The sequence below is a fragment of the Anolis carolinensis genome, unplaced genomic scaffold (genome assembly GCF_035594765.1).
Source record: "Anolis carolinensis isolate JA03-04 unplaced genomic scaffold, rAnoCar3.1.pri scaffold_8, whole genome shotgun sequence".
In the NCBI taxonomy this organism is placed as follows: domain Eukaryota; kingdom Metazoa; phylum Chordata; class Lepidosauria; order Squamata; family Dactyloidae; genus Anolis; species Anolis carolinensis.
The window spans coordinates 15138511-15164094 of NW_026943819.1; the positions used below are offsets into that span (position 1 = coordinate 15138511).

A 25584-nucleotide genomic window follows, 5' to 3' on the forward strand; every position below is an offset into this window, starting at 1 on the left:
GCTTGTCACACCTTTCATGGATAGTCAGCCTCTCCCCTCCCAACATCCCCATTGCCTCAGCACTATAAGAGGGTTTCGCGAGATCAGTGGCTCTCATTGCAATGGTGTTATGATGGTGACGCCACAGATCATATTTTAGTTCTTGGGGACCACCGATGGTCCACAGACCACAGGTTGGGAACCACTGTTCTAGAGAAATCTGGAGAGCTAGCCCGCACTGTGCCCCGCTTCCAGGCACCACATGGAATGGTAATGCTCAAGGGGAGGGAGGAGGAGAAGACACAGCAGTCAGAAGGCTGCTGTGAGTAGTTAGCCTCTCCCCTCCCAACATCCCTGTTGCTTCTGCACTATAAGAGATTTTCGCAATACCACTTGTTCTTGTTGCAATGGTGTCCTAATGGTGAGGCCGTGGACCATATTTTCTTTCTTGCGGACCACTGGTGGTCCATGGACCACAGGTTAGGAACCACTGCTCTAGAGAAATCTGGAAAGCTAGCCCGCACTGTGCCTTCTCTTATCCTTTGATTTTTTAAAATATATATATAAATTTTATTCAAATTACACCACATGATAAGTTTTACATTTTGGTTTCCCCTGGAAAAGGCCTGAATTTAACAAGAAAGTTCCATATTTACTTGAGCCTAATGCATCATTGAATCTAATGTGCACCTCAATTTTCAAAATTCTGAAATGCAAAAAAGTATTTACCATATTATGCAACTCTAACGTGCACCCTAATTTTGGGCAGGTAATTTAGTCAAAACAGGTGAGCATTAGAATCGAGTAAATACGGTAATTGTGGGAGTGTGTTTGATATTTTTAAAGGTGAGGGCTCGGCTTCTGATTTTATCTATGGACTTTTGGAGCTCTGCACTAGTCATTCTCTGCCATGCATATCAATTGATGCTCAGGCATTTAAAATAATTGTCATGTTATGTTGTTTTATCTTGTGTTTTAATGTCTTAAATTACTGTTTAATTACTATGTATGTTATGTTATGCTATGTTTTTGTTGGGGCTTGTCCCTATGTAAGCCACCCCAAGTCCCTTCAGGGAGATGGTGGCGGGATATAAATAAAGTTATTACAGTAGAGTCTCACTTATTGAACATTCGCTTATCCAACGTTCTGGATTATCCAACGCAATCTGCCTTTTTGTAGTCAATGTTTTCAATACATTGTGATATTTTGGTGCTAAATTCGTAAATAGAGTAATTACTACATAGCATTACTGCGTATTGAACTACTTTTTCTGTCAAATTTGTTGTATTACATGATGTTTTGATGCTTAATTTGTAAAATCATAGCCTAATTTGCTATTTAATAGACTTTTCCTTAATCCCTCCTTATTATCCAACATATTCACTTATTCAACGTTCTGCTGGCCCGTTTATGTTGGATAAGTGAGACTCTACTGTATTATTATTATTATGCTTGTGGTCCCTCTGCTATGGCAGTTTTAATTCTCAAAACTTTGGGGAAACAAATTAGAGACAAAAAGAAACAAGAGAGCCAATGTTTATCCTCTCAAAGGGCCGGGCTGTGGCGCAGGCTGTTGAGCAGCTGCAATAAATCACTCTGACCATGAGGTCATGAGTTCGAGGCCAGCATGTGGCAAGGTGAGCACCCGTCAATTAAAAATAAAAAATAGCCCCTGCTCGTTGCTGACCTAGCAACCCGAAAGATAGTTGCATCTATCAAGTAGGAAATAAGGTACCACTTATAAAAGTGGGGAGGCAAGTTTAACTAATTTATGACCTGGAATGAGGAAGTGCCGTCAGAGTGGATGATGAAGCAGCTGCTCCCCCCTGTGGCCAGAATCGAACATCCCCTCAGGAGAAGGTTAAATTGCCTCTGCGTCTGTCTGTCTCGGTCTCTGTTTGATGTGTTTATGGGCATTGAATGTTTGCCCTATGTGTGTATAATGTGATCCGCCCTGAGTCCCCTTCGGGGTGAGAAGGACGGAATATAAATACTGTAAATAAATAAAGGCAGACACAAGAAAATAGAGACATAGGAGGGAGAGGAAAACAATTGCATTTGGGCACTAGTTCCCGAGGTTACATGGCAGCTCAAATGGAAGCTGGTCAAGGAAAAGGCCCAAATTGCTCTGTTTTCTTGGGCAAAGTGAATGGACAAAGCCCTGCTTGCTTGGAGCCTAAGGGAACAGTAGCTACCAAATGATGGTTGAGGGAGGGCAGAACTGATGGAATGGCCCCATTTTCCATCTTTTCCTATCTTGTGGGATCACCTTACCAATGGGTTTCGTAAGGATTTAAATAGACATTTGTGTAGCTTCCCCCCAATGTGACTGGTGACTTCAGTGTTTGAAAAAGACTAGTGTTCCCATTCTCTGAGCCTCAAAAACTATACGATGCCTGCCTGTACAGTGGCCGCTCTGGCACTGAGTTTCCATGAGACGTTCCAGGGTTCATATTTGTCCTCTGATTGCAGCTGTTTGGCAGGCTCAAACTCTCTTTGCGAATGTCCAAGGGAAATGCTCAGATTGTTGGAAAGAACAACAGAAAAATACCAAGACTGCATTTTGTATTGGTATGTCACCCCTCGCTCTTCCTCGCGTGCATTTGCCCTTCTTCCCCCACCGCTCCCTCCCTGGCATTCAAATCACACTGTTCTTCCCCTGTGCTAATAAATGTCCTGTATAGCATGATGGGATTAGCATACAGCTGGGTTAATAGAGGACACTCTCAGCCACTGCAATGCAGGTAGATTGGAGCATGCTCAGTCGCAGCACTCCGCTCCTCAGCCAGCGAGAACACAGCTCGGCATGTTTGACTGACAGCCCTGAGCCTTGGAAGAGTTGTCTGCTTTTGGCCTATATTCAGCAGCAATTGGCTCTAAAACCTGCCTGTCAGCGATCCAGCCTGTGTTTCACTGGACGTTTAATTTATGAGAGCCACATAGGATTTCCCTGGACTAGGCTCTCTCTTCCAAGGAATGCCAGGCAGTGGCGGTGGTGGGACAACAGCACGGGATTTGGGATTTCTCTTTGATCTGGTCCTGCTCACTAGCCTTTATGAGAAGAAAACGGGTGACTGTTCAGTTCAGTTTCTTCTGCCTTGAACAAAACAGTGTTTGTAAAAGATAGCAAGAATACAATGCCCCGGAAAATACTGACAGTGCAGAACATAGAGATTATTCTTGCTTTAGGATTGTCAACAACGAACAAGGCTATTTTAATGTTGAGGGGCTCTATCTGAGCCGGGCTGGCTTCGAACTCATGACCTCTCAGTCATAGTGATTTATTGCAGCTGGCTACTAACCAGCTGCGCCACAGCCCAACCATTCCTGTTAGCATTCAGAAAGAGCTTGAAAACCTGGCTCTTCACTCGGCCTTTAGTTAAAGATTGCTCATCCCCATAGCAATCTGTATCTGTGACCATTCTGTGACCACTTTTTACCTGTGTCAACTTGATATAGACACAGGGTCTATTCCTATCCCAATTTGCACTTCCAAGAATTTGCAGCACTTTATCAGTCACCTCGTGTTTACAATATTTATATGGTGCACCTTACCCAGTCTACTTTTACAACCTCTCCGTTTTAATCCATGTTTTTATTCTTGTCATTTGTTTTTATTGGCTAATGTTTAAATTTTTATAATTGTGCATGTTTTTTTGTCTATTGTTGTGTTTTATATTGCTATTGTTTTTATTCGGGCTTGGCCCCATGTAAGCCACCCTGAGTCCCCTTTGGGGAGATAGAGGCGGAGTATAAAAATAAAGTTATTATTATTATTATTATTATTAGGAGCCCCCAGTGGTGCAATGGGTTAAACCCTTGTGCTGGCAGGACTGCTAACGGAAAGGTCAGTAGTTTGAATCTGGGGAGCGGGGTGATCTCCCGTCTGTCAGCTCCAGTTTTCCGTGCGAGGACATGAGAGAAGTCTCCCACAGGATGGTAAAACTTCCAGGCATCCCCTGGGCAATGTCCTTGCAGACAGCCAATTCTCTCACACTAGAAGTGACTTGCAGTTTCTCAAGTCATTCCTGACACCAAAAAATAATAATATTGCTTTAAGGTTAATTTACTGATCCCACTTCCTGACTCAAGATCCAATGAGTCGTTTTATGGATGCAGCATTTGTACTAGACCACATGAGTTGTAGAGTTTGTAAAATCAAGAAGATGAGACATAAGTTAATGCAAGACTCTCTCCCTTCTCTGGAGAAAGAACAGGGGATCAAAACAGCAGATGTCTTAGAAGAGCAGTTCCCAAACTTTTTCAGTCATGGAACCAAGACTCCCCTCTCCCCAGGACCCTAACTCTGCCCCTGATTTATTCATGGAACCCTAACTTGCAGCTTCAAAGCCTGGATGATTACTGCCTGGGGGAGTCCTTTGTTAGGAGGTGTTAGCTGGCTTGAAGCTGCAAGGCTTTTCAATTCTAACCAAGGTAATTAATTGCAACATTCACACTTGCATCCAATAGACAAGGATTCTTTCTCCCACCCTGGACATCATTCCACAGACATATAAACCTCACTTGCCTAGTTTCCAATAGATCTCACAACCTCTGAGGATGCCTGCCATAGATGTGGGTGAAATATCAGGAGAGAATGCTTCTGGGACATGGCTATACAGCCCGAAAAACTCATAATAACCCAGTGATTCTGGCCATGAAAGCTTTCGGCGATTACAGCATCTTTCAACCAGACTTTCTCAGAGAGTCTGACTGCTAGATTTTTTGGCCTGGGGATTTTGGGAGGTGCAGTCTTCTTGGATACCATCTTTGGAAGGGAAAAAAGGAGAAATCAAAGAGATAGATAGAAGACTATAAAGCAGTGGTTCCCCAACCTTTGTGCCTCCAGGTGTTTTGATTTCCAACTCCCTGAAATCCCAGCCAGCTTACCACTGTTAGGAATGTGGGAGCTGAAGTCGAAAACACCTGGAGGCCCAGGGTTGTGAACCACTGCTATAAAGTGACAATTCTGGATTCTGCTGTCATCAGAATTGCATGGAGAGACCCCTCCCTTTTTTTGGTCAGCTGTTTTCCTAAAATTCTGGATTAAAGCAGCCTTTTCTCTTTGCTTTAGGCCCTTGTTCCTTGTTTTCCAATTATCTCCAAACTCCCCCCTTCCTTTCTTTTTTTAATTTACTCCCTTGAAGATACTTCTAAGCAAAGACCATATTGCTTTAGCTGTCTATCTTCAAATTTAATAGACAGATGGACAGGTAGGTAGGGAAGCAGCTACAAACTCTCTAGGTTGCCCAGGGGAGATGTTAGCCTCAGTTCTTTGTATCGAGTGTTCAGGCCTGGTTGAAGTGATGTTGAGGAGTTTTCAGTGACTGAGCATTTGTCTACACAAGAGCATCTTGGTTATGTAGATTTCTCCAGCCACTGTGACAACCACTAATGACATAATCTTACAAAAAGAACAAATGTCAGTTGTTTGCATAATTTGGAGCGACTGCTTGCTGGTTTACTCTACTTCTTATAGTAGCCACAGTATCTGTTTTTTCCCCATAACCTGCTCCCCTCTTCTTTTCATCCTAGTTTAAATTTCTCTAGGGATACAGTTTTCCCTTGTATGTAATTGCATAGCCCTTCCTCTCCCTTTAGCCTACTTTTCTGATCTTTTCCAGTTTCATCTAATTACTCCAAATCTCATCCTTTTCTGCCAACCTCAAAAGTGCTGCCTCTCCTCTATTTTCTCGTGCTGTCTTCTGAAAGCGACTGACCCTCTTTGTGCTCCCACTCAGCTTGTTCTCGTGCTGCATATAGAACGTGACCTCAGAATAACCTTCAGTGTTCCACTGAACATCCTTATAACAACATTACCACTCGAACTGGACTATTCCTTATCCCCTATTGAAGGTTATAATTCATCTATGGTATTTGAAAATATTCTGCCACAATCCTTCTTCTGCTCAGTACAGTTGCATTGGCTGAATATTGAAGTTGCAGGTGCCAGGCCACGCGGCAGACCTAAAATGCACTGGCTTGACCGTTTGAAATGTGACATGGCTGAAGCAAGACTCACAGCCGATAGGAACAAGTGGAGAACAAGAAGCAAACAAGTGGACCCTGCAAATTTGTGGGACAAACACTAGTTGCACTTGTTCAAGATTTACGGGGAAATTATAATCATCATGTTCAAGGTGGCAGATTGTTTCTTCTATGCCAGGAGTATGAGGAGTCAACTCTAGGATTATTCCAGACCTCCAAGGAAGTGTCCAATGTTCTGAATCCAACCGGAGCTTAGGTTTCAGCACCTTGGAGAGCTCCTTCAGAATTGGTAATGGATTCACTTCACCTCTGCTCTGGAAGCCACTGGCAATAATATTTTCACTTCCCTTTTCTTCCCCTTCATTCTTGATATACCTTCAATATTGTTTGTTGTTGTTCTGGGTTTTTTTATTGCTCCTTATAGTTTTTTTTAAAGCTGAATAACAAGTTTAAAAAAAACAAACTATAAAAATGTCTTCTTCAACCTAAAACTGAATAGTTGGAAAGGTTAAGAATTATAGTCTCCAACATGTCTAGAGGGTACTGGAAGGCTAGAAGAAATTTGATCTTTATTTAACTTGCTTCCAGTGGCTTCTGTATTCTGTCATAACTGTGGTGGCTGTATTAAAAAATCTAACCCCACCCCCCATGTCTGCTCTATATGAATAAATATAGCTGGGTTTCTAGTAAAAGATGGAGCAGGTTTGTTTTCTGATGCCGCAGGGGCTGCAACGCGAACCAGTGGATTTAAATTACAAGAAAAAAAAACTCCACTAAGTATTAGGAAGAATTTCTTTACTGTAAAGAGCTATTTGCCAGTGGAATAGACAGCCTTGTAGGGTGGTTGGCTCTTCCTTTTTGGGGGTCCTTAAACAAAGATTGGATGGGTATCTTTTCAAGAACATTTTAATTATGGCCATCTGTCAGGGGTGATTTGATTGTGCTTTTCTTGCATGGCAGGCAGTTGGACTGGATGGCCCTTGGGCTCTCTTCAAGCTCTATGATTCTATGACTGAGCTGGGACTTTTGACAGGTGACACCCAAAACAGTTGCTGAGAACTATGGACCTATGTAGTTTTTATTCTTGATGTCACTGCTTTGAGGCAAAATAGAAATCAGTAGAAGCAGAAAGAATTGGTATTCAAAGGCAGACTGTTAAATATCATTAAGGCACACGTTGTCTCCCCGCCACTCCCCAAAGGAGGGGGTTTAAAAAAAAACCTGGAAACCAAAATGCTATTCAATTATTATTCAATCTCTTAGAGATTCCAAGCTGCCATTCTTGCTTTGAGCAACACACAGCTTTTCTCTGAGGGCTGATTCAAAGTCAGAGCCAAGGAGGGGACTCTTTAGTGACCCCTGAGTGTGGAAGAAAGGGCACCGCTTGCTGACTGAAAGTGTGGCTTCCCGCGATGCCAGAATGGCACACCAGCAGGATCCGCCCCCAATGTTCAAAGGCAACACTTGCTTGCATGAACGAACACTCTGTTCAGGAGGAGTTGTTGCTGTGGAAATGCTCTTGACGCGTTGGATTGAGGGGGATCCCTGAACATCAACAGAGACGAGCCTGTCTGCCTGCAAATGCCCCTCATTAGTAGGTAGCACCAGATAGCTGCAGAGAGGTCTGGCAGCAGCATTTGGCGGATGGATGCCCCGTCAGCAAGGGCTGAGGCAGTTGCACGGCTCTCAGATGCATGGCTTCGGGTTCTATACTTCTATAAGCCAGCATTGCTTGAAACGTAAGGAAATAATTCCCATTAGTATTAGTGGGACATATGACAACTCTGTATTTTATCATTTCTGAACTATAGGAACCAGAAACTATTATTTTATTTTTCGTGAAAATCCTAAATGCAACTTGAAACCCATGAAACTGGTCTGGGGAATATCTGTTCCCTTATATTTTGTGAAATTCTCGTTCTGATTTACCCTAAACATCTTGGCCAGAGGTTTTTTTTTTCATGTCAGGAGTGACTTGAGAAACTGCAAGTTGCTTCTGGTGTGAGAGAATTGGCCCTCTGCAAGGACGTTGCCCAAGGGACACCCGGATGTTTTGATGTTTTTACCATCCTTGTGGGAGGCTTCTCTCATGTCCCCGCGTGGAGCTGGAGCTGATAAAGGGAGCTCATCTGCGCTCTCCCCAGGTTGGATTCGAACCGGCAACCTTCAGGTCAGCAACCCAACCTTCAGGTCACAAGGCCACTACACCATCGGGGTTCCTGGCCAGAGTGAAGCATGATGGGCTTAGTATGTCAAGATTGGCAGTGCCAAACGTTACTCACACTTCCCATATAGTGCTTATTAAAGCTGTCAAAAGAGGTGGGTAATAAATATGAATATACATGTGAATATCTATGCACATAATACACATAATAAAAATGAAAATCTGTGCGTGTTTGTGACATGGATATTCATTTATACAGACAGGCTCCCACCTCCACGTTTGTGTTTAGCTGTTTAGCTACAGCTCCCAGTGCTGAGGAGCCACGAATGGCCCTCCCTCCAGTGACATTGCAGGTTACAGCGGACACCGTGAACATGTCCAAGAACCCTGCCAATGTCCTCCCCAAACACCATACTGCCCACCACCCAAGTGAAAGCTTTCGTACAGAGACAATTTCATCCTAGATTTCCTGTTTTTCCTCCACCAAAGACACCTCCCAGTGTTCCTTTCTCTCTCCATTGGTGTGGAATTTGCATGACCCCCACCCACTGTCTCTCCCTTAACCCTTTCCTATGGTGCACAGCAAATAGAGCGGAACTGATCAACAACTGAACATACTGGAGGAATTTGGGGGACTGACTCAACATGACGGAAGTTGTAGTTCACCCTGCATCAAGACACTGCACTATGACCCTCACCAATAATAGACCTGGACCACATTTGGCACACAGAACCCCCATGACCAACAAAACATATTGGAGAGATTTGGGGAAATTGGCCTTGACATTTGGGAGTTGTCGGTACTGGGATTTATAGTTCACCTGCAATCAAACAACACTCTGATCCCCACCAACGATGGATCTGGACCACACTCGGCACACAGAACCCCCATTACCAACTTTTTTTGTGTGTCAGGAGTGACTTGAGAAACTGCAAGTCGCTTTTGGTGTGAGAGAATTGGCCATCTGCAAGGACATTGCCCAGGGGATGCCCGGATGTTTTGGTGTTTTTACCATCCTTGTGGGAGGCTTCTCTCATGTCCCTGCATGGAGCTGGAGCTGATACAGGGAGCTCATCCGCACTCTCCCAGGTTTGGATTCGAACCTGGCTGTCTTCAGGTCAGCAACCTAACCATCACGTCACAAGGCTTTAATCCACTATGCCACATACTGGAGGTGTTTGGGGGGAACTGACCCACCATGGTGGGAACTCTAGTTCATCCTGCAGCCAGAGAACACATGGACCCCACCGATGATTCATCTAGAGAGCAAACTTGCCCAACATGACAAACTTTTAACTACTGATGGATTTTTCCAGGGTTAACCTGGCATGATGTGAGTTGTAGTTTACCCAAAACCTTATGTATTTTGTAAAATAAAAAAATGACTTTTTCAAATAACCCAGGCAATGCTGGATACCCAAGCTAACATATAACATTCAAATAAACTTTTGTCTCATCCTATTTTCCATTTTACAATTTGGGACAAAGCTATGCGGATCAAAACATTGATTCATTGTTTTTTTTCTCAACTAGAGTAAACCCATTCAATCAGTTGTTGAATGGTGAGTCAACACATCGTCTACTGCCATTGACTCAATGAGTCTATTCTAGTTAGGACTAACAATAAGATTTAGGCCATTTCCTGCAAAATGATAAGTGATCAAAAGTGTTATATGAACTGACAAAATAAACAAATGTCAGCTTCAGCTTTTCCTGGCTTGTTTCTCCCACCCCGTCCAGTAAGTATCCTGCCACATCAGAGCTACACTTGGTCCTAATTCAGTTATTGCCTGATTGTTCATTTTGGATTACTTTTGCATACCAAAGTGGTTTCCTTTGTCTTTCGAATCTAATGGTCACCTGTATTGTTAATAGTTCTAGCCTCATGCTGAGGAGAGTGTGGGTTGAAAGTCACAAAAGCCCCTTGCAATAATATACAGACACACTGCCCAGAAATCTATGTCTGATTCAAGCCTCCTCCTGCAGGGATTACAATTATGAATTTGAGTAATGTGAATTGTAGGTTTTTTGTTATGTTCTGCTACAGTTCATTTCTTTGTTTCTCTGCCTCATGTACTAAGCCATAGAGGAGATGGTGAAATGCCAAGAGGGGATAAAGCTCCGTAGGATTGGTCTCTTTAGGCAGCATTGAAGTGTAGGGCCATTATAAATCTGTCCCCTTATGTCCCTGTTAATGGTGCATAGTTGCTTTTAGTAGTCAGCTAGGGCTGCTTAGCTGTGGCAAATTATAGTCTGAGTCTTTCTTCTCCAAAATGCTTGGAACCAGAGCCCTCCCCTGATTTTGGGAGGTTTTGGAATACCTGTAATGGCTCAAAGGATGGAGGGAAAGGGGGCTAGTTACACAATTGGTGCCTGCTGAATTTTTCTCAGGAGCTCTCCTTCCATCACTCTCAGGAAGGAAAGGGAGCAGGGAAGGCAATAGGTCTTTTGGCTTAGCTTACACAAAGCACATTTTTTGCAGGAGACAAAAGTCAAAATGAATCTGGAAAGCTCTGACCACTTAGCCAATCCAGTTTACCTGGCCAATCATAGACTTGGAAGAGACTCCAGAGGCCATCTAGTTCAACCCTTTGCCATGCAGCAAAAGCACAGTCAAAGTACCCCTGATATATGGCTATCCAGCCTCTGTTTAAAAGCCTTTGATGAAAGAGCTTCAACCAGGCAGAGAGTTCCACTGCTGAACAGCTCTCACAGTTAGGAAGTTCTTCCTCATGTTCATGTGGAATCTCCTGGTGGTGCGTAATGATATGGATGTCTGGAAATGTGATTTGAAGGGAAAACATTGATTGGTTTGTGTTGTCCAAGGCTTTCATGGCCGGAATCACTGGCTGTACAGCCATGTTCCTGAAGCATTCTCTCCTGACATTTAGCCCACATCTATGGCAGGCATCCTCAGAGGTTGTTGAGGTCTGTTGGAAATTAGGCAAGGAAGATTTACATATCTGTGGGAGGTCCAGGGTAGGAGAAAGAACTCTTGTTTGTTAGAGGCAAGTGGGAATGTTGCAACTGGCCACCTTGATTAGCATTGAATGACCCTGCAGCTTCAAAGCCTAGCTGATTCCTGCCTGGGAGAATCAGATGGAAACTAAATCTAAACATGAACTTCATTTAGGTTTCATTTACACCTTATGTAATTTTATACAACACTTTTGATAATTTTGTGTGCAAAACAAAATTTGTGTACCATCAGAAAACAAAGGCATTACTATCTTAATTCGCCAATATGGACAATTTTTGAATATTTTGGAATACTTGAAAAGGAATGCTGAACTTGTATCTGTTGTTCTCCAAATGCCAATTCTTGGAATGTTCGTGCCCTGCCCTTTGTACTGGATAGAGTGTATTTATGGTATATCCAGATCTTGTTATATGAAAGTGTGAATTATGAAAATGAAACCACCACCGCTAAATCAAGGGTGCTCCTCTTGTGTTATCCTACTTGTGTTATGTGCAGGCATCGTGCCACTCTTCATGCAGTCATAGAAAGAATACTGGAAGCAGCCTTATGTTAGATCGGACTAGATGTCCACCCACACCAGTGGCATGTAAGGTCTAAGGGATTTTAAGCAAGCCTTTCATGCCATAAGGTTCTTTCTTTAACTTCCAAAGATACTTTTAGGATGGAGAAGAGCTTAGAAATAGCTGATAGGAAGTTCTGGGAGTTGTAGTAGAACAAGTAATTTTACCAAGCTCTGCAGAGAAATATACAAAGATGGTGAAGCCTTCTATATCTGAGTTATAGTAGCATGATACCCCTGGGGTCTAAAGCTCCAAACTTCATAGTAAGCATAGAATACAAAACAGAGCACAATCTGGGGTCTCGATTTCATGGATTGATTTGCAAAGACTGGTGATGACTGCCTCCTTTTTACTAGAAGACAGGACCTTTTTTGTTGTTTGAATGAACTCCTTTAACATCACAGATAGCACCACTTGTCTGCAGTGGGAGGCAGATGAGACGTATTGTTTTATGTGTAAATACCCGAGTGGAAGAATGGACGGAGTGCATGGACTAAAAGTTGAAGGCAGAAATTTTACACAATCTACTTCCAGCCCTCTGCCAAGCACTCAGTGGGTCTCTCCATTTCCTTCAAGGCCTGGTAGTTTTCGCTTAAGCTCTGACTCAGAATGGAAGTCTGGCTTGTAAACAGTGTTAACGGCACTGATTGTACTTTTCATCAAGGAAGCACAAATGCCCTGCTTGGAATAAATTATGCAAATGGACAAATCAACTCAAGTATTACACTCATAATTGCGGAGGTTATCATAAAAATTTGGATGAATTTGGTGCTTGGAGTTTAGCAGAGGAAACAATGAGTAGGGTTGAATCAAAAGTAATGCCTCCACCTTCATAACTCCTCAACAGATGGCAATACAGGTATGCGGCAGGTACTGGCTTGTTCAGCAGACTCTCCTCTACAGTTCCATTTGGCGGGAAGTCTTAGCATTGAACGGTTATGTTGTTAAAGTGCGAAGTATGGAACCCTGCACAGGGTCAATGCGACTTAAACAACGTGCAATTCTTGACAGCAGAAGGTGTCACCCCAAAGGAGATTAATTAGAGAATGCAAGCTGTTTATGGCGATTGTGTTGATGTGAGTACTATGCATCGTTGGGCGAGTAAGATTAAAGATGTTGAGGTGGGAACATATGACTTGCGTGACAAAGAGTTGGACGTCCTGTGACAGCAACCACCGAGTTTCACAAGCAAAAGGTTGACAGATTGATTCAGGATAATCGTCGTATCACTCAGAGAGAAATTTCAAGCATAATCGGCATTTCACAAGAACGTATGAGTCACATTGTTGCTTGGATATCAGAAGATCTGTGCACGATGGGTCCTGTGAGACGCTGGTTGCGGAAACAGAGTGTCAATTTCTTCCATGACGGCTTCAGAAAACTTGTTCATTGTTGGCAGAAATGTATCCAGTTGTCTGGTGATTATGTGGAAAAGTGAATAGTGGTACAGTAGAGTCTTGCTTATCCAACGTAAACGGGCCGGCAGTATGTTGGATAAGCGAATATGTTGGATAATAAGGAGAGATTAAGGAAAAGCCTATTAAACATCAAATTAGGTTATGATTTTACAAATTAAGCACCAAAACATTATGTTATACAAATTTGACGGAAAAAAGTAGTTCAATACACAGTAATGCTATGTAGTAATTACTGTATTTATGAATTTAGCACCAAAATATCATGATGTATTAAAACATTGACTACAAAAATGCGTTGGATAATCCAGAACGTTGGATAAGCGAGTGTTGGATAAGTGAGAGAACATTCTAAGGATTATTTCTGTGTTTGATTTATTAAAATATTCCCATCTAAACCCAAGTAACGAAGGTAGAGGCATTACTTTTCATTAAACCCTCGTAAAATTAAGAACAAAATACTCCCTGATGGAGAAAGCCGATCCATGGAGTGTGTAATAGTTGCAATAGGCAGATAGTTGTCCAGAGGTTTGTAGTAGCCATCTAAGAATGAACTGAAATTGTTCTGAAAGAACAATTTTATAGGATGGTGTATAGGTGGCTTGAAGCCTGAGGGCACTTCCAGACAGCACCAAATTGTGGGTTTTCCATGAGGGGGGAAAAACCCCGGGACCTGAGAGCAGGTCTGCAAATGGACCTGTTGGTCCTGAGTTTTCTGCCTGCGACATCCAGACTTGCTGCTTCGATATGAGATTTCAAAGCCCGCAAGATGGCCATTGCAGAATGTCCACCGGAAATTTCAGATTAAAAAAAATTAAACACGCAGATGCAAATATGCCCATTGTTTGTACAACTTTTGTTCCTGGGTCATACATATCTGTTCCTCGTTGCTTTTATCCTGAAAAGATGACAGGAGTTACTTAGAGAGTGAAAACTTTGTCCTGGCAAGAGAAACTTCATCCTCCACACGTTTGGCCAGACAGGTTTGGTCGTGTACTTGTACCTGGGAACAACGGGGTGATGTCCCTGGGTTATACATGTCTGATCCCTATTGCTTTTATCATAAACACATGGGGAAAGTTGATTACCTGGCAAAAACCTTTGTTTGTGCATCACAATCTTCATTAAGTGTGTGAAGGACAAAGTTTTTCTTGCCAGGTAAAGTTTTTGCCTCCTAGTCAACTGTTGCCATGTTTTTAGGATACAACCAAACAGGAACCGATATGTATAACCCGGGAACAAACCAACATTAACAAATGCCGTATTTTCCAAGTGTATAGAGATTCGAATATCCTCATTTTCCAGCCAGAACCAAAATATTCATGTAATGTAAAATCTCACGTATTTAGTACTTTGTGGCAATTCTGCCCCTGTTTTCAGGGGACGTCTTTCAACCACCCTCCATTTTGAACCAGGAGCTCCTGAGATAAAGGTACTATGTGGATGGGCCTTGAGAGCTTCTAAAATGTTCAGAGGTGGAAAGAGCCAGGTGTAATGATGCAAGACGTTTGGCTGATGAAGATATGTGTGAATTGACAACGTTGATTAAGTACAAATCCTTGAGTAAACGCAAGCAAGACTGGGACATATTTATTACTTTTATACAGCAAAGATAGGGACAATCTTCAATTATTGCTTTTTTATATAGAGAGGAAAGGAGCCCCCGGTGGCGCAATGGATTAAACTGCTGAGCTGCAGAACATGCTGACCGAAAGGTTGGCATTTCGAATCCAGGAAGCAGAGTGAGCTCCTGCTGTTAGCCCCAGCTTCTGCCAACTTAGCAATTCAAAAACATGCAAATGTGAGTAGATTAACAGGTACCACTCTGGCAGGAAAGTAATGGCGCTCCATGCAGTCATGCCAGCCACATGACCTAGGAGGTGTCTATGGACAACACTGGCTCTTTGGCTTAGAAATGGAGATGAGCACCAACCCCCAGAATTAATAATAATAATAATAATAATAATAATAATAATAATAATAATAATAATAATAATTTTATTCTTGTACCCCGCCTCTATCTCCGCGCAGGGACTCAGGGCGGCTTACAAATGCAAAAGAGTATACATAGAAAAACATCAAACACCGAAAACGCACAAATGAAAAATTAAAACATTTGATTAAAATCAAACCATTAACAAGACAAAGTTAAAATACATCAATAAAAACATAGGATGGGCTGATCAAAGTGCACTAAGTGAGACTTGTAAACATAGAGGAAGTTAAGGGTGCTATAAGAACATTGGGGAGAACCCAAATGCGAGTTGAACACTGAGGCTATATAAAAAAATTACCCATGTGGATGCAACCGATCAAGGATAACCATTTGTGCAAGAATTTAGCATTCAGGAGGGTGGTTGGACACAACTAGACTTAATGTGAGGGGGAAACTTTTACCTTTACCTATAGAGAAAGGAGGGTTATTAAAAGTAGAAGGGTAGAAATAAAGTGATACTTAACAAATAAGTTAAAATCAACATGCAGTGAGCAGAGGCATGTAGCTAGGTTTAGTAGGTGTTTGTTTAGACTGTGTATATGTTGTGTGTTGTACAATAAGGGTGTTGTAGTTACTTTTGTATGTAATGAATTGTTTTCTATGATAGTGGTGTTTACTTTGTTTCTTTTTATATTCTTAATTTTGTTTCGTGGTGGTGTTGTATTTTATAAGAAGCCATCTCACTGCAAGGAAAATGTCATTCATTCTTGGAAGGAAATACCTCTGATTTCACTTTATCTGTAAGACCTCTTTCTACCGAATGTTTAAGAGAATGGGGAAGCTGCAAAAGGAGGGGGTTGATATTTTGCATTTCATAAGAAACAGAAGCCATCCAACTAGTAGAAAGTCTTGTTATTTTCTCATGTGGAGAGTGATGATTGTATCTTCAGAACTCTGTGTGCACAGAGATGAAGTTGTGTTTGTCCTGAGAGAATTGAAAAAATCAAAACAAAGCACAGTGACTTCTTAGTACATCTTACACATCCTTTGCTTTAAAACTCACAGCGTTTGCTAGCATTTATTAGAACAAGCATATCACCAATTTGCAACAGCCAACATTGAAATACAAGCACACTTAAACCAGAACAGCCCAGCTGCTAGTTTGGATACAGTTGTGAAACCATGTTTGCTCAAACTGAGATGCTCCAGACTATTCTGTCCTGATGTGTTTTTCGCAGTACATTGATTGTTCTTGTTTCTAGTTTCAAGATAAACTGTGAATTGTACAAAACATACTTTGTCTAATTTGTATGCAACATCCGTTGGTGGTTACATGAAAGAGGGAACCAAAATGTAGGATAATAAAGTGTGTGTCTGGTGCCAAATGATGGTTGTATATTTAAAAGCAAGCCTCATGAGGAAAACAGTCATAGTAGCTCAATTCCTTCTGTATGGATTGATTCCCCTCTAGTATTGGATACCTACAATAGTGACATACAGTGTAAAGGTTTTTTTTAAGCCCAAGCTTTCAATCCTATGTGCTTTCAATCTCAACGCTGGTTTGCAGAGATGATTATTGCAAACTATTATTTTTACTCAGTTTGCAAAGTCAAAGAAGTCAGATTTATATGTAGAAAGGTAATATTCATGTTTCTGCCACAGGGAGCTCCCTCTGTTAGCCCCAGCTTCTGCCATCCTAGCAGTTTGAAAACATGCACATGTAAGTAGATCAATAGGTACTGCTCCTTTAGGAAGGTAACGGTGTTCCATGCAGTCATGCCGGCCACATGACCTTGGAGGTGTCTAGGGACAATGCTGGCTCTTCGGCTTAGAAATGGAGATGAGCACCAACCCCCAAAGTCGGACACAATTCGATTTAATGTCAGTGGAACACATTTACCTGTTCACGCTACAGATTCTACTACCATACCTTATTAACTTCTAGAACTGCAGAAATTGTAACATGCACATTTGAGGTTCTAGAAATTATGGCATACTAAGGCAGGAATAAAGAGCCCCTGGTGGCGCAGTGTGTTAAAGCGCTGAGCTGCTGAACTTGCAGGCCAAAAGGTCACAGGTTCGAATCCGGGGAGCGGAATGAGCGCCCGCTGTTAGCCCCAGCTTCTGCCAACCTAGCAGTTTGAAAACATGCAAATGTGAGTAGATCAATAGGTACCGCTCCAGAGGGAAGGTAACGGCACTCCATGCAGTCATGCCGGCCACATGACCTTGGAGGTGTCTACGGGCAATGCCGGCTCTTCGGCTTAGAAATGGAGATGAGCACCAACCTCCAGAGTCGGACACGACTGGACTTAACATCAGGGGAAACTTTTACCTTTACCTTTTAATGCAGGAATATTCAGAATTAATTAGCTTTCATCACATGCTAATTGAAACTTGCCCTTTATTTTGTCTCTAGATCACCAGAAATTGGAGCGAGAAGCTCGAATTTGCCGTCTCCTGAAGCATTCCAATATTGGTAAGTGTCTCTGTGTAGAGAACTGCAATGAGGAAAGTCTGGCTTCCTTTAGGATGGTTTGGAAGTAGATTGAGGATTCTTACATGCTGTGTATATTTTCCTTCATTGATAAGAAGGATGAGGATGTTCCTGTTCATTCAAAAGAAGCAATACTATGATTGTCAGGCAGTCTGAACCAGTCGTTTTCATACATCTGTTCTAGCTCTTTCTAGGATGTAGCTGTTTTCATAATTTTTGGAACTAAATTCACAAGCCAAATTTTGCAAGAGAAATTAATAGATTCTGAGATTGAGATTAGTCCCTGGTCAGCAAGTAATGATTTTGACACAATGCAGTACGTATGTTGTATTCTCACTTTGTCAAAGTTGTGGATATTTTTGTCAGCTGCAGAACAGTAAAGAAGAAAGGGCAAGATACTTGAAAGATGGGCAGAATGTTACCAATCTCGTGCTAGGCTTCATGCCAGTGGCTATGATGGCTGGGGGTTTCTGTGAGTCCCAATCCAAAAAAGGACATTGTTCTAATGGGGACATTGACCTGAGATTGCTTTACATGTCTGTGGATAGGTCATAGAAGTATGGCATCTTGGGGCACATCTATATTGACCACTTATTGTGGCGGAGAGAAACGACGCACAGAGCTGATCTGTCTTAATCCAGACTTGAACTGCATTAACCAAAATTGTAAGTTGCTCCGAATTCTCCCTAGTTTCTGAGCAACTTGTAATTTTGGTTAATGCAGTTTGAGTCCCCTGTCATGGCAATGAACTTATGTAAATTCTCCAACTGATTCTTTTACACTCGTCACTATACTCCCCCTCTGCTTTCATCTTGTAATTTAATCCCATTTTACCAAGTTTTATTGTGTTTTATTGTTTTAGTTAACTATTAGAGGAGTTTTAGGGTAGTTATTAGTGTGTATTTGCTGACTGAAAGGTCGATGGTTCGAATCCGCGGAGCGGTGTGAGCTCTCATCACACAGCCCCAGCTTCTGCCAAACTAGCAGTTTGAAAACATGTAAATGTGAGTAGATCAATAGGTACCTCTCAGACGGGAAGGTAACGGCGCTCAGTGTAGTCATGCCAGCCACATGACCTAAAAGGTGTCTATGGACAACACGGACTCTTCGGCTTAGAAAAGGAGATGAGCACCACCCCCTAGAGTCAGACTTGACTAGACATAATGTTAAGGGGAAACCATTATCTATATATATAAAAGGGTAATGGAATCACGGCACCGGACAAAACAACTAAACTAAACTACCCACAACCTCGAAAATTGACAGCACAACCTCTCATCCATGCCTCTACGTTCATACAACAAAAAGAAAAGAAAAATTAAGTCCTAGCCACACCAACGCGTGGCTGGGCACAACTAGTATATATATATATATATATCTCCATCAAAAGTACAGGAGGCTTCTTCAGTTTTCACCCTGGGAACCCACCTAAAGCTTATCATTCTGTTGTAATGGGGCCCCTCTTGCATTTAATCAACTCGATAAGATTTTTATGAAGACTGAGATGTAGTTACTCTATTTAAATATCATGCATATTTTGGGGAAATGCTGTGAATGTAGTATATCTTGTTTTCAACATGGCTTTTGACAAAGTTCATTGTCATATTCTGCATTCCAGACAGGCCCTATATCCCAGGATCTGATCCCAGGTTTTCTACTGGATTATATGAGTCTGCACTGCCAGAGAATTTGGGATAAACAGAAAACCTGGGATCAAATCCTGGGATATAGTGCCTGTCTGGAAGGGCTCTGGATCTTTGGAGGTCTATAAACAGAGGTAGGGTGAGCATATTTTAGGAGTGCTTTTGAACTGTTGGATCAGATGGCACTTCTGTCCCCTCATCTCTGTGATTCTATAATGCTCAGAGTTTTTCAGGAAAAGCAGGATATAAATGTGAAAAGCAGATGGTATGCGATATGTACTGTGCCTGTTTGAGTGACAGGTTTCTGAAGTCTCTGCCTTGGCATAAATGCACACTATGGAGCCTTACAAACCTGCTTGAGGCTCTAATCCTAGGAAGGGTGGTGCAATGTGAATTTCTAGTAAGCATCACATTAGACACATCTTTCCTTCTCAGATATGTGTCCAATTAAAACTGCATGACACTTCTCCTGTCCACTCCCACGTGCTCAGTCTGTTTGTGCCAGCTATTCCTTTTTTAAAGTCCTCTTTAGTTTACTGAATTTTTTTTTCTGTTTTGAAGTACATTAGTTTCTATGGAAACAATGTCGTCATGGGTACCTTCTAGGTAGGTTTAGAAACAGCCACAAGTGTAATAAAAACGGGGCTGAGAGAGAGAAAAGAAAATCATATCATTATATAATGGAGTCAAAACAGATGTCATGGCTTTGGAAATCCTAGCTAGGTATATGGTAGATACACTCTCTGTCAAGTGCGAGATGTGGCATCCTTTGCCTTGAAGCTGACATTTGCCTTGAAGATGACATTTAGATATAGGTATATCCTAGTTGTGGAGCCCACAGTGGTGCAGTGTGTTAAAGGACTGAGCTGCTGAACTTGCAGACCGAAAGGTCGCAGGTTCGAATCCAGGGAGCGGAGTGAGTGCCCGCTGTTAGCTCCAGCTTCTGCCAACCTAGCAGTTCGAAAGCATGCAAATGTGAGTAGATCAATAGGTACTGCTCTGGTGGGAAGGTAATAGCACTCCATGCAGTCATGCCGGCCACATGACCTTGGAGGTGTCTATAGACAACGCCAGCTCTTTGGCTTAGAAATGGAGATGATCACCAACCCCCAGAGTCGGACACAACTGGACTTAACGTCAGGGGAAACCTTAACCTTTACTACTATAGCCTAGTTAACAAAGAAACCCATTTTACAAAGTCTATTTATGGTTGCCCAGCTTCCCCTTTCCTTCTGTTTTTATTAGTGACATGGGTGATGGGAGGAAGATGAAGAAGGACTAGAGAAACACAGGTATTCAGTGTCAGGCTTCAGCATCACGCCTGCAGTAAACAATGTAGTAAAGCTGGAGCTGGGCAAGAATCAGATTCCACTCTAGGCAACCTTACTGCAGTATACTATGTATGCCTACTGCAGTGGTTCCCAACCTTTGGGCCTCCAGGTGTTTTGGACTTCAAATCCCAGAAATCCCAGGCAGCTTACGAGCTGTTTGGAACTGTGGGAGCTGAAGTCCAAAATGCCTAGAGGCCCAAAGTTTGGGAACCACTGGCCTACAGCAAGCAAGGTGTTGAGCAGCTACCTCCAGGCGTCTTATAGAGCTCTCATCAGCAGCAAAACACAGAGGAAAGGAGTGAGCAAAGTACACAATCAGCTTTCCAAAAAAACAGATCTGTAGGTCTGGCTATAAAAGAGAAGAATCTGATGAAATATGAAAAATTTGAAAATCTTTTCAGTAGAAGGTTCAACATTTGTTTACTTATCTAAGGCTTGTTGTGTGTTTTCCGGGCTCAGGGGCGGTTCAACCATTAGGCGAAGTAAGCGGTCTCTGAAGGCGCAATCCTCTAGGGGGCACCTAGGGGGCGCTGTTGAGGCACCTCCGCCCAGGCGTCCAGGCCACCATGGCAGTTAAAAGTGGTGCCGAGGTACCTTCACTTTAAAGCAGAGGCACAGAGTCACTTCTTTCAAGTGGGGGGAGGAGAGAAGAAGTGGCTGGAACAGAGCCGGCCTCGCGCTGCCCACTGCTGGGCCCGTGCCTTGTCGCCCTAGCGTATCCCCACCTCTGCACCACAGAATTATTGCAGTTTCACACCACATTAACTGCCACGTCTCAATACCATGGAATCCCGGGAAGTGTAGTTTGGTAAAGCACCAGCCGAAAGACTTTCTGAAACTCCCAGGATTTTATAGCGTTGAGTCATGGCAGTTAAAAGTGCTGCCAAGTTGCATTTGTTTACTTTATAGCAGGCATAAGCAAACTTCTGCCCTCCGGTCGTTTTGGACTTCAACTCCCACAATTCTTAAGAGTGAGGGGCAACCATGAAAACTGTTTGCTCAACTATCCATGGCAGGCATGGGGCAAACTTCAGCCCTCTGAGTGTTTGGACTGCAACTCCCACAATTCCTAACAGCTGATAGGCTGTTAGGAATTATGAGAGTTGGAGTCCAAATCACCCGGAGGGACCAAGTTTGCCTCATGCCTGATCTAAGGCAAACAATTGGCATAATAAAGCATACTGGGTTCAAGTTAACTAGCAAAGAAAGTGGGATGATGGTCATATGGGGAGTCAAGGCTCTTCTGGGACTCTTGGACCGGTTCTTAAACACTCTTTGTGTATTCCAGGTAGACTGAAACATACTTGTGGATTATCTGCCTTGATATTCTGGGTTATATGGCTGTGTGGAAGGACCCTCACAGCTCTTCCACACAGCCATATAACCCAGAATATCAAAGCAGAATAATCCACAATATCTGCTTTGAACTGTGTTATCTGAGTCCACACTGCTCTATATCCCAGTTCAATGTTTGGTGCTAAATTCGCAAATATAGTAATTCCTACATAACATTACCATGTATTGAACTGCTTTTTCTGTTGATTTGTTGTAAAACATGATGGTTTGGTGCTTAATTTGTAAAATCATAATGTAATTTGATGTTTAATAGGCTTTTCCTTAATCCCTCATTATCCAACATTTTCGCTTATCCAACGCTTTTATTTTTCAGTGATTCTGTTTGCTTACACTTGAAAATTACCTAGGGCTGGCCCTGTCTGGGCTGTATGGCCATGTTCCAAAAGTATTACTAGAACATGGCCATACAGCCCAGAAAACACAAAACAACCCTGTGATTCTGGCCATGAAAGCCTTTGACAACATATTTAAGGCTTGTCTGACCTAGTTGTTTCATTTCACATATGCATAAAAATTGTGGCAAAACATATTGGATATATATGTGTGTAAGTCGACCTCATATATAAGTTGAGGGTAAGTTTTGGGATCCAAATTATGGATTTTATTATGACCCATAGATAAGTTGAGGTCATTCCGCAGAGAAGGGATGCTGAATTGAGGACAACCGTCCTGGGAGTTTTCATTCCCAGACATTCAAAAAGACCAGAAGCAGAGCCACAATGGAGAGTGGAGAGAGTCAGTACTTCTCTTTAGACTAAGTTTTTGCTTTCCATCAATCTGCTTAGAGAAGGGGGTGGTTGCTTTTTGGATAAAGGTCCAACACTTACATTGTCTCATGGACAAGTCAGCCTAGGTTGAGAATGCCAAGAACCAGAAATCACAAGTAATCAGTTTCAAAAAGCAAGTTACAGTAGAGTCTCGCTTATCCAACGTAAACGGGCCGGCAGAACGTTGGATAAGTGAATATGTTGGATAATAAGGAGAAATTAAGGAAAAGCCTATTAAACATCAGATTATTTATTTATTTATTTATTTTTCAAACTTATATGCCGCCACTCCCCTAGGGCTCGGAGCGGCTTACAAGAACCGGCTAAAATCAACAATTTAAAAAACATCTTAAAAACATCTTTAAAAAACATCTTAAAAACATCTTAAAAAACATCCTAAAAGCACCTTTTAAAACATCAACAACAGAACTCAAAAGCCTGTCGAAACAGGTGTGTCTTACATGCCCTGCGGAAGGCCAACAAGTCCCGCAAGGCACGAACTTCAGGTGCAAGGTGTTCCAGAGAGATGGCGCCACTACTGAAAAGGCTCTGCGTCTGGTTGTTGTTAGACGCAAGGTCTTAAAACTGGGGACTTCCAATAGGTCTTGGTCCTCAGAACGGAGGGATCTCTGGGGTTTGTAGGGAGTGAGGCGGTCCCTCAGGTACATCGGCCCTGGACCATGTAAGGCCTTGAAGGTAAGCACCATCACTTTGAAAGTGATCCGGTGCTCAATTGGTAACCAGTGCAGCTGCCGTAAGATTGGTGTTATGTGGCATCTTATCGGGACTCCCGCAAGGAGCCGGGCAGCTGCATTTTGCACCAATTTGAGTTTCCGGATCACCGACACAGGAAGGCCAATGTAAAGGGCGTTACAGTAATCCAGTCTCGAGATGACCGTAGCCTGGATCACCGTAGCCAGGTTGTCCCTAGACAGATAGGGGGCTAGCCGTCTAGCCTGCCGAAGATGAAAAAAGGCAGTTTTGGTAACGGCGGTGACCTGGGCCTCCATCGTCAATGAAGGGTCCAAGAGGACTCCCAGACTCTTTACCAGTAAAGGCGGGCGTAGCACTTCGCCATCCAGGGTTGGCAACTGGATATCCCCACTGCCCGGTCGGCCCAGCCATAGGATCTCCGTCTTTGATGGATTCACCCTCAACCTACTGGAACGCAACCATCCAATAATTGCCTCGAGGCATTGATGAAAACTGTCGGGTACAGACTCTGGTCGGCCCTCCATCTTTAACACAAGCTGAGTGTCGTCAGCGTATTGATAACACTCGAGCCCGAAATCTTGGACCAGCTGAGCAAGTGGTCGCATATAGATGTTAAACAACAGAGGGGGGAGAATGGCCCCCTGAGGAACCCCACAATGTAGAGGGGACCTCTCAGAGACCAGGCCTCCCCTCTCCACTCGCTGTCCACGGTTGTGAAGAAAGGAGGCCAGCCAATTTAAAGCTGTCCCCCTAACTCCAGCAACGGCAAGGCGGTGGGTCAGAAGATTGTGATCAACTGTGTCAAATGTTGCTGTGAGATCCAATAACACAAGCAGCACCGACCCGCCCTGGTCAAGCTGGCATCGGAGATGATCCGTGATGGAAACCAATACAGTCTCTGTCCCATGCCCCGCACGGAAGCCAGACTGGAAAGGATCTGTGTCGTCTAGGAACTGCTGCAGCTGCACCGCTACTGCCCTCTCAATCACCTTGCCCAGAAATGAAAGATTCGAAACTGGGCGATAGCTGGAGGGAACCGAACGATCTAAATCTGGTTTTTTCAGCAGAAGAGAGACCACCGCCTCTTTTAATCCCTCTGGAAAGACTCCTTGCTCAAGGGAGCTGTTTATTATCTTCAGCAGCGGGTCACGTAATCCCTCCAGGCAGGATTTCACCAACCATGAGGGACACGGATCGAGGGAGCAAGTGGTCGGTCTAGCTGCAGCTATGAGCCTATCGAGAGCCTCTGCGTCCAGCAGGATGAACCGGTCGAGGGTGGGCCCAGCAAGTGGGCCCAGATTAGGTTATGATTTTACAAATTAAGCACCAAAACATTATGTTATACAACAAATTTGACAGAAAAAGTAGTTCAATACACAGTAATGCTAAGTAGTAATTACTGTATTTACGAATTTAGCACCAAAATATCACGATGTATTGAAAACATTGACTACAAAAATGCGTTGGATAATCTAGAACGTTGGATAAGCGAGTGTTGGATAAGTGAGACTCTACTGTAGTAGAATGTGCTGGGATGCTTTGCACCCTTGGCCAGGAGGTATTACATTGCTATTTTAGTTGTTAATAAGGAATAGCGCAGTGAAAGGTTACTTTATTAAATGCTGTGATTTTTGCTAGGGACTTTTAACTATAAATAACTAATTATTAAAACTAACTCTCCAAGCAGTGCTAAGAATTTTGTGTGAAAGGTCTTGAACCTTTTCAAGTAAGACTGCACTTCCTAGGACTCCCTGGGGAAAAGGAATGGCCACTAAATGAATGTAAATCTGTAACATGGATATGTTTCATATGCCAGTTGAGAAGTGGGTGTTCATGACAGTTGTGGGGATTTGGTAGCCTTCCACACTGGTGCAGCAATACTAATGGACCTGACCCTTGGAAGGGAGGCGTCATCAAGCCTTGATTTTAGCAGTGAGCATAAGTCCTAGTCATATCTTTGGCAAAACGTGCATCCTGTTTATGAGCACTGATCCTGTCTTTGTGCTTCTTGCTAGACAGTTTTTCCTCATCTGAGAACTATTAGAAGCATAATAATGAATTTTCAATTAAGTGCTTTTTTCACGCCTTCTGCTCAAATAATCTCAGGAAGAGCATAATATCTCGAAACATAGGAAACATTCCTGAATATTTCTTTTTGTGGAAGCTGACTTTTCTGACCTATTGATGGAGAGGAAACTATTCCTTTGACACATAGATTTCTTCTCATCATTTCCCCTGGAAAATTAATTTTA

At 42.8% G+C, this 25584-nt stretch overlaps 1 protein-coding gene across 12 annotated transcripts in view; it reads left to right on the forward strand.

Moving 5' to 3' along the window:
- The window catches only part of camk2b (calcium/calmodulin dependent protein kinase II beta), a 178968-nt gene that overhangs the window by 61369 nt on the left and 92015 nt on the right, over positions 1–25584 (forward strand). For all 12 annotated transcript variants that reach the window (XM_062960773.1, XM_062960769.1, XM_008116015.3 and 9 more), the window contains exon 3: positions 17444–17503. In XM_062960773.1, coding sequence (XP_062816843.1) covers positions 17444–17503 — 60 coding nt within the window. The remainder of the gene's footprint in view (positions 1–17443; positions 17504–25584) is intronic.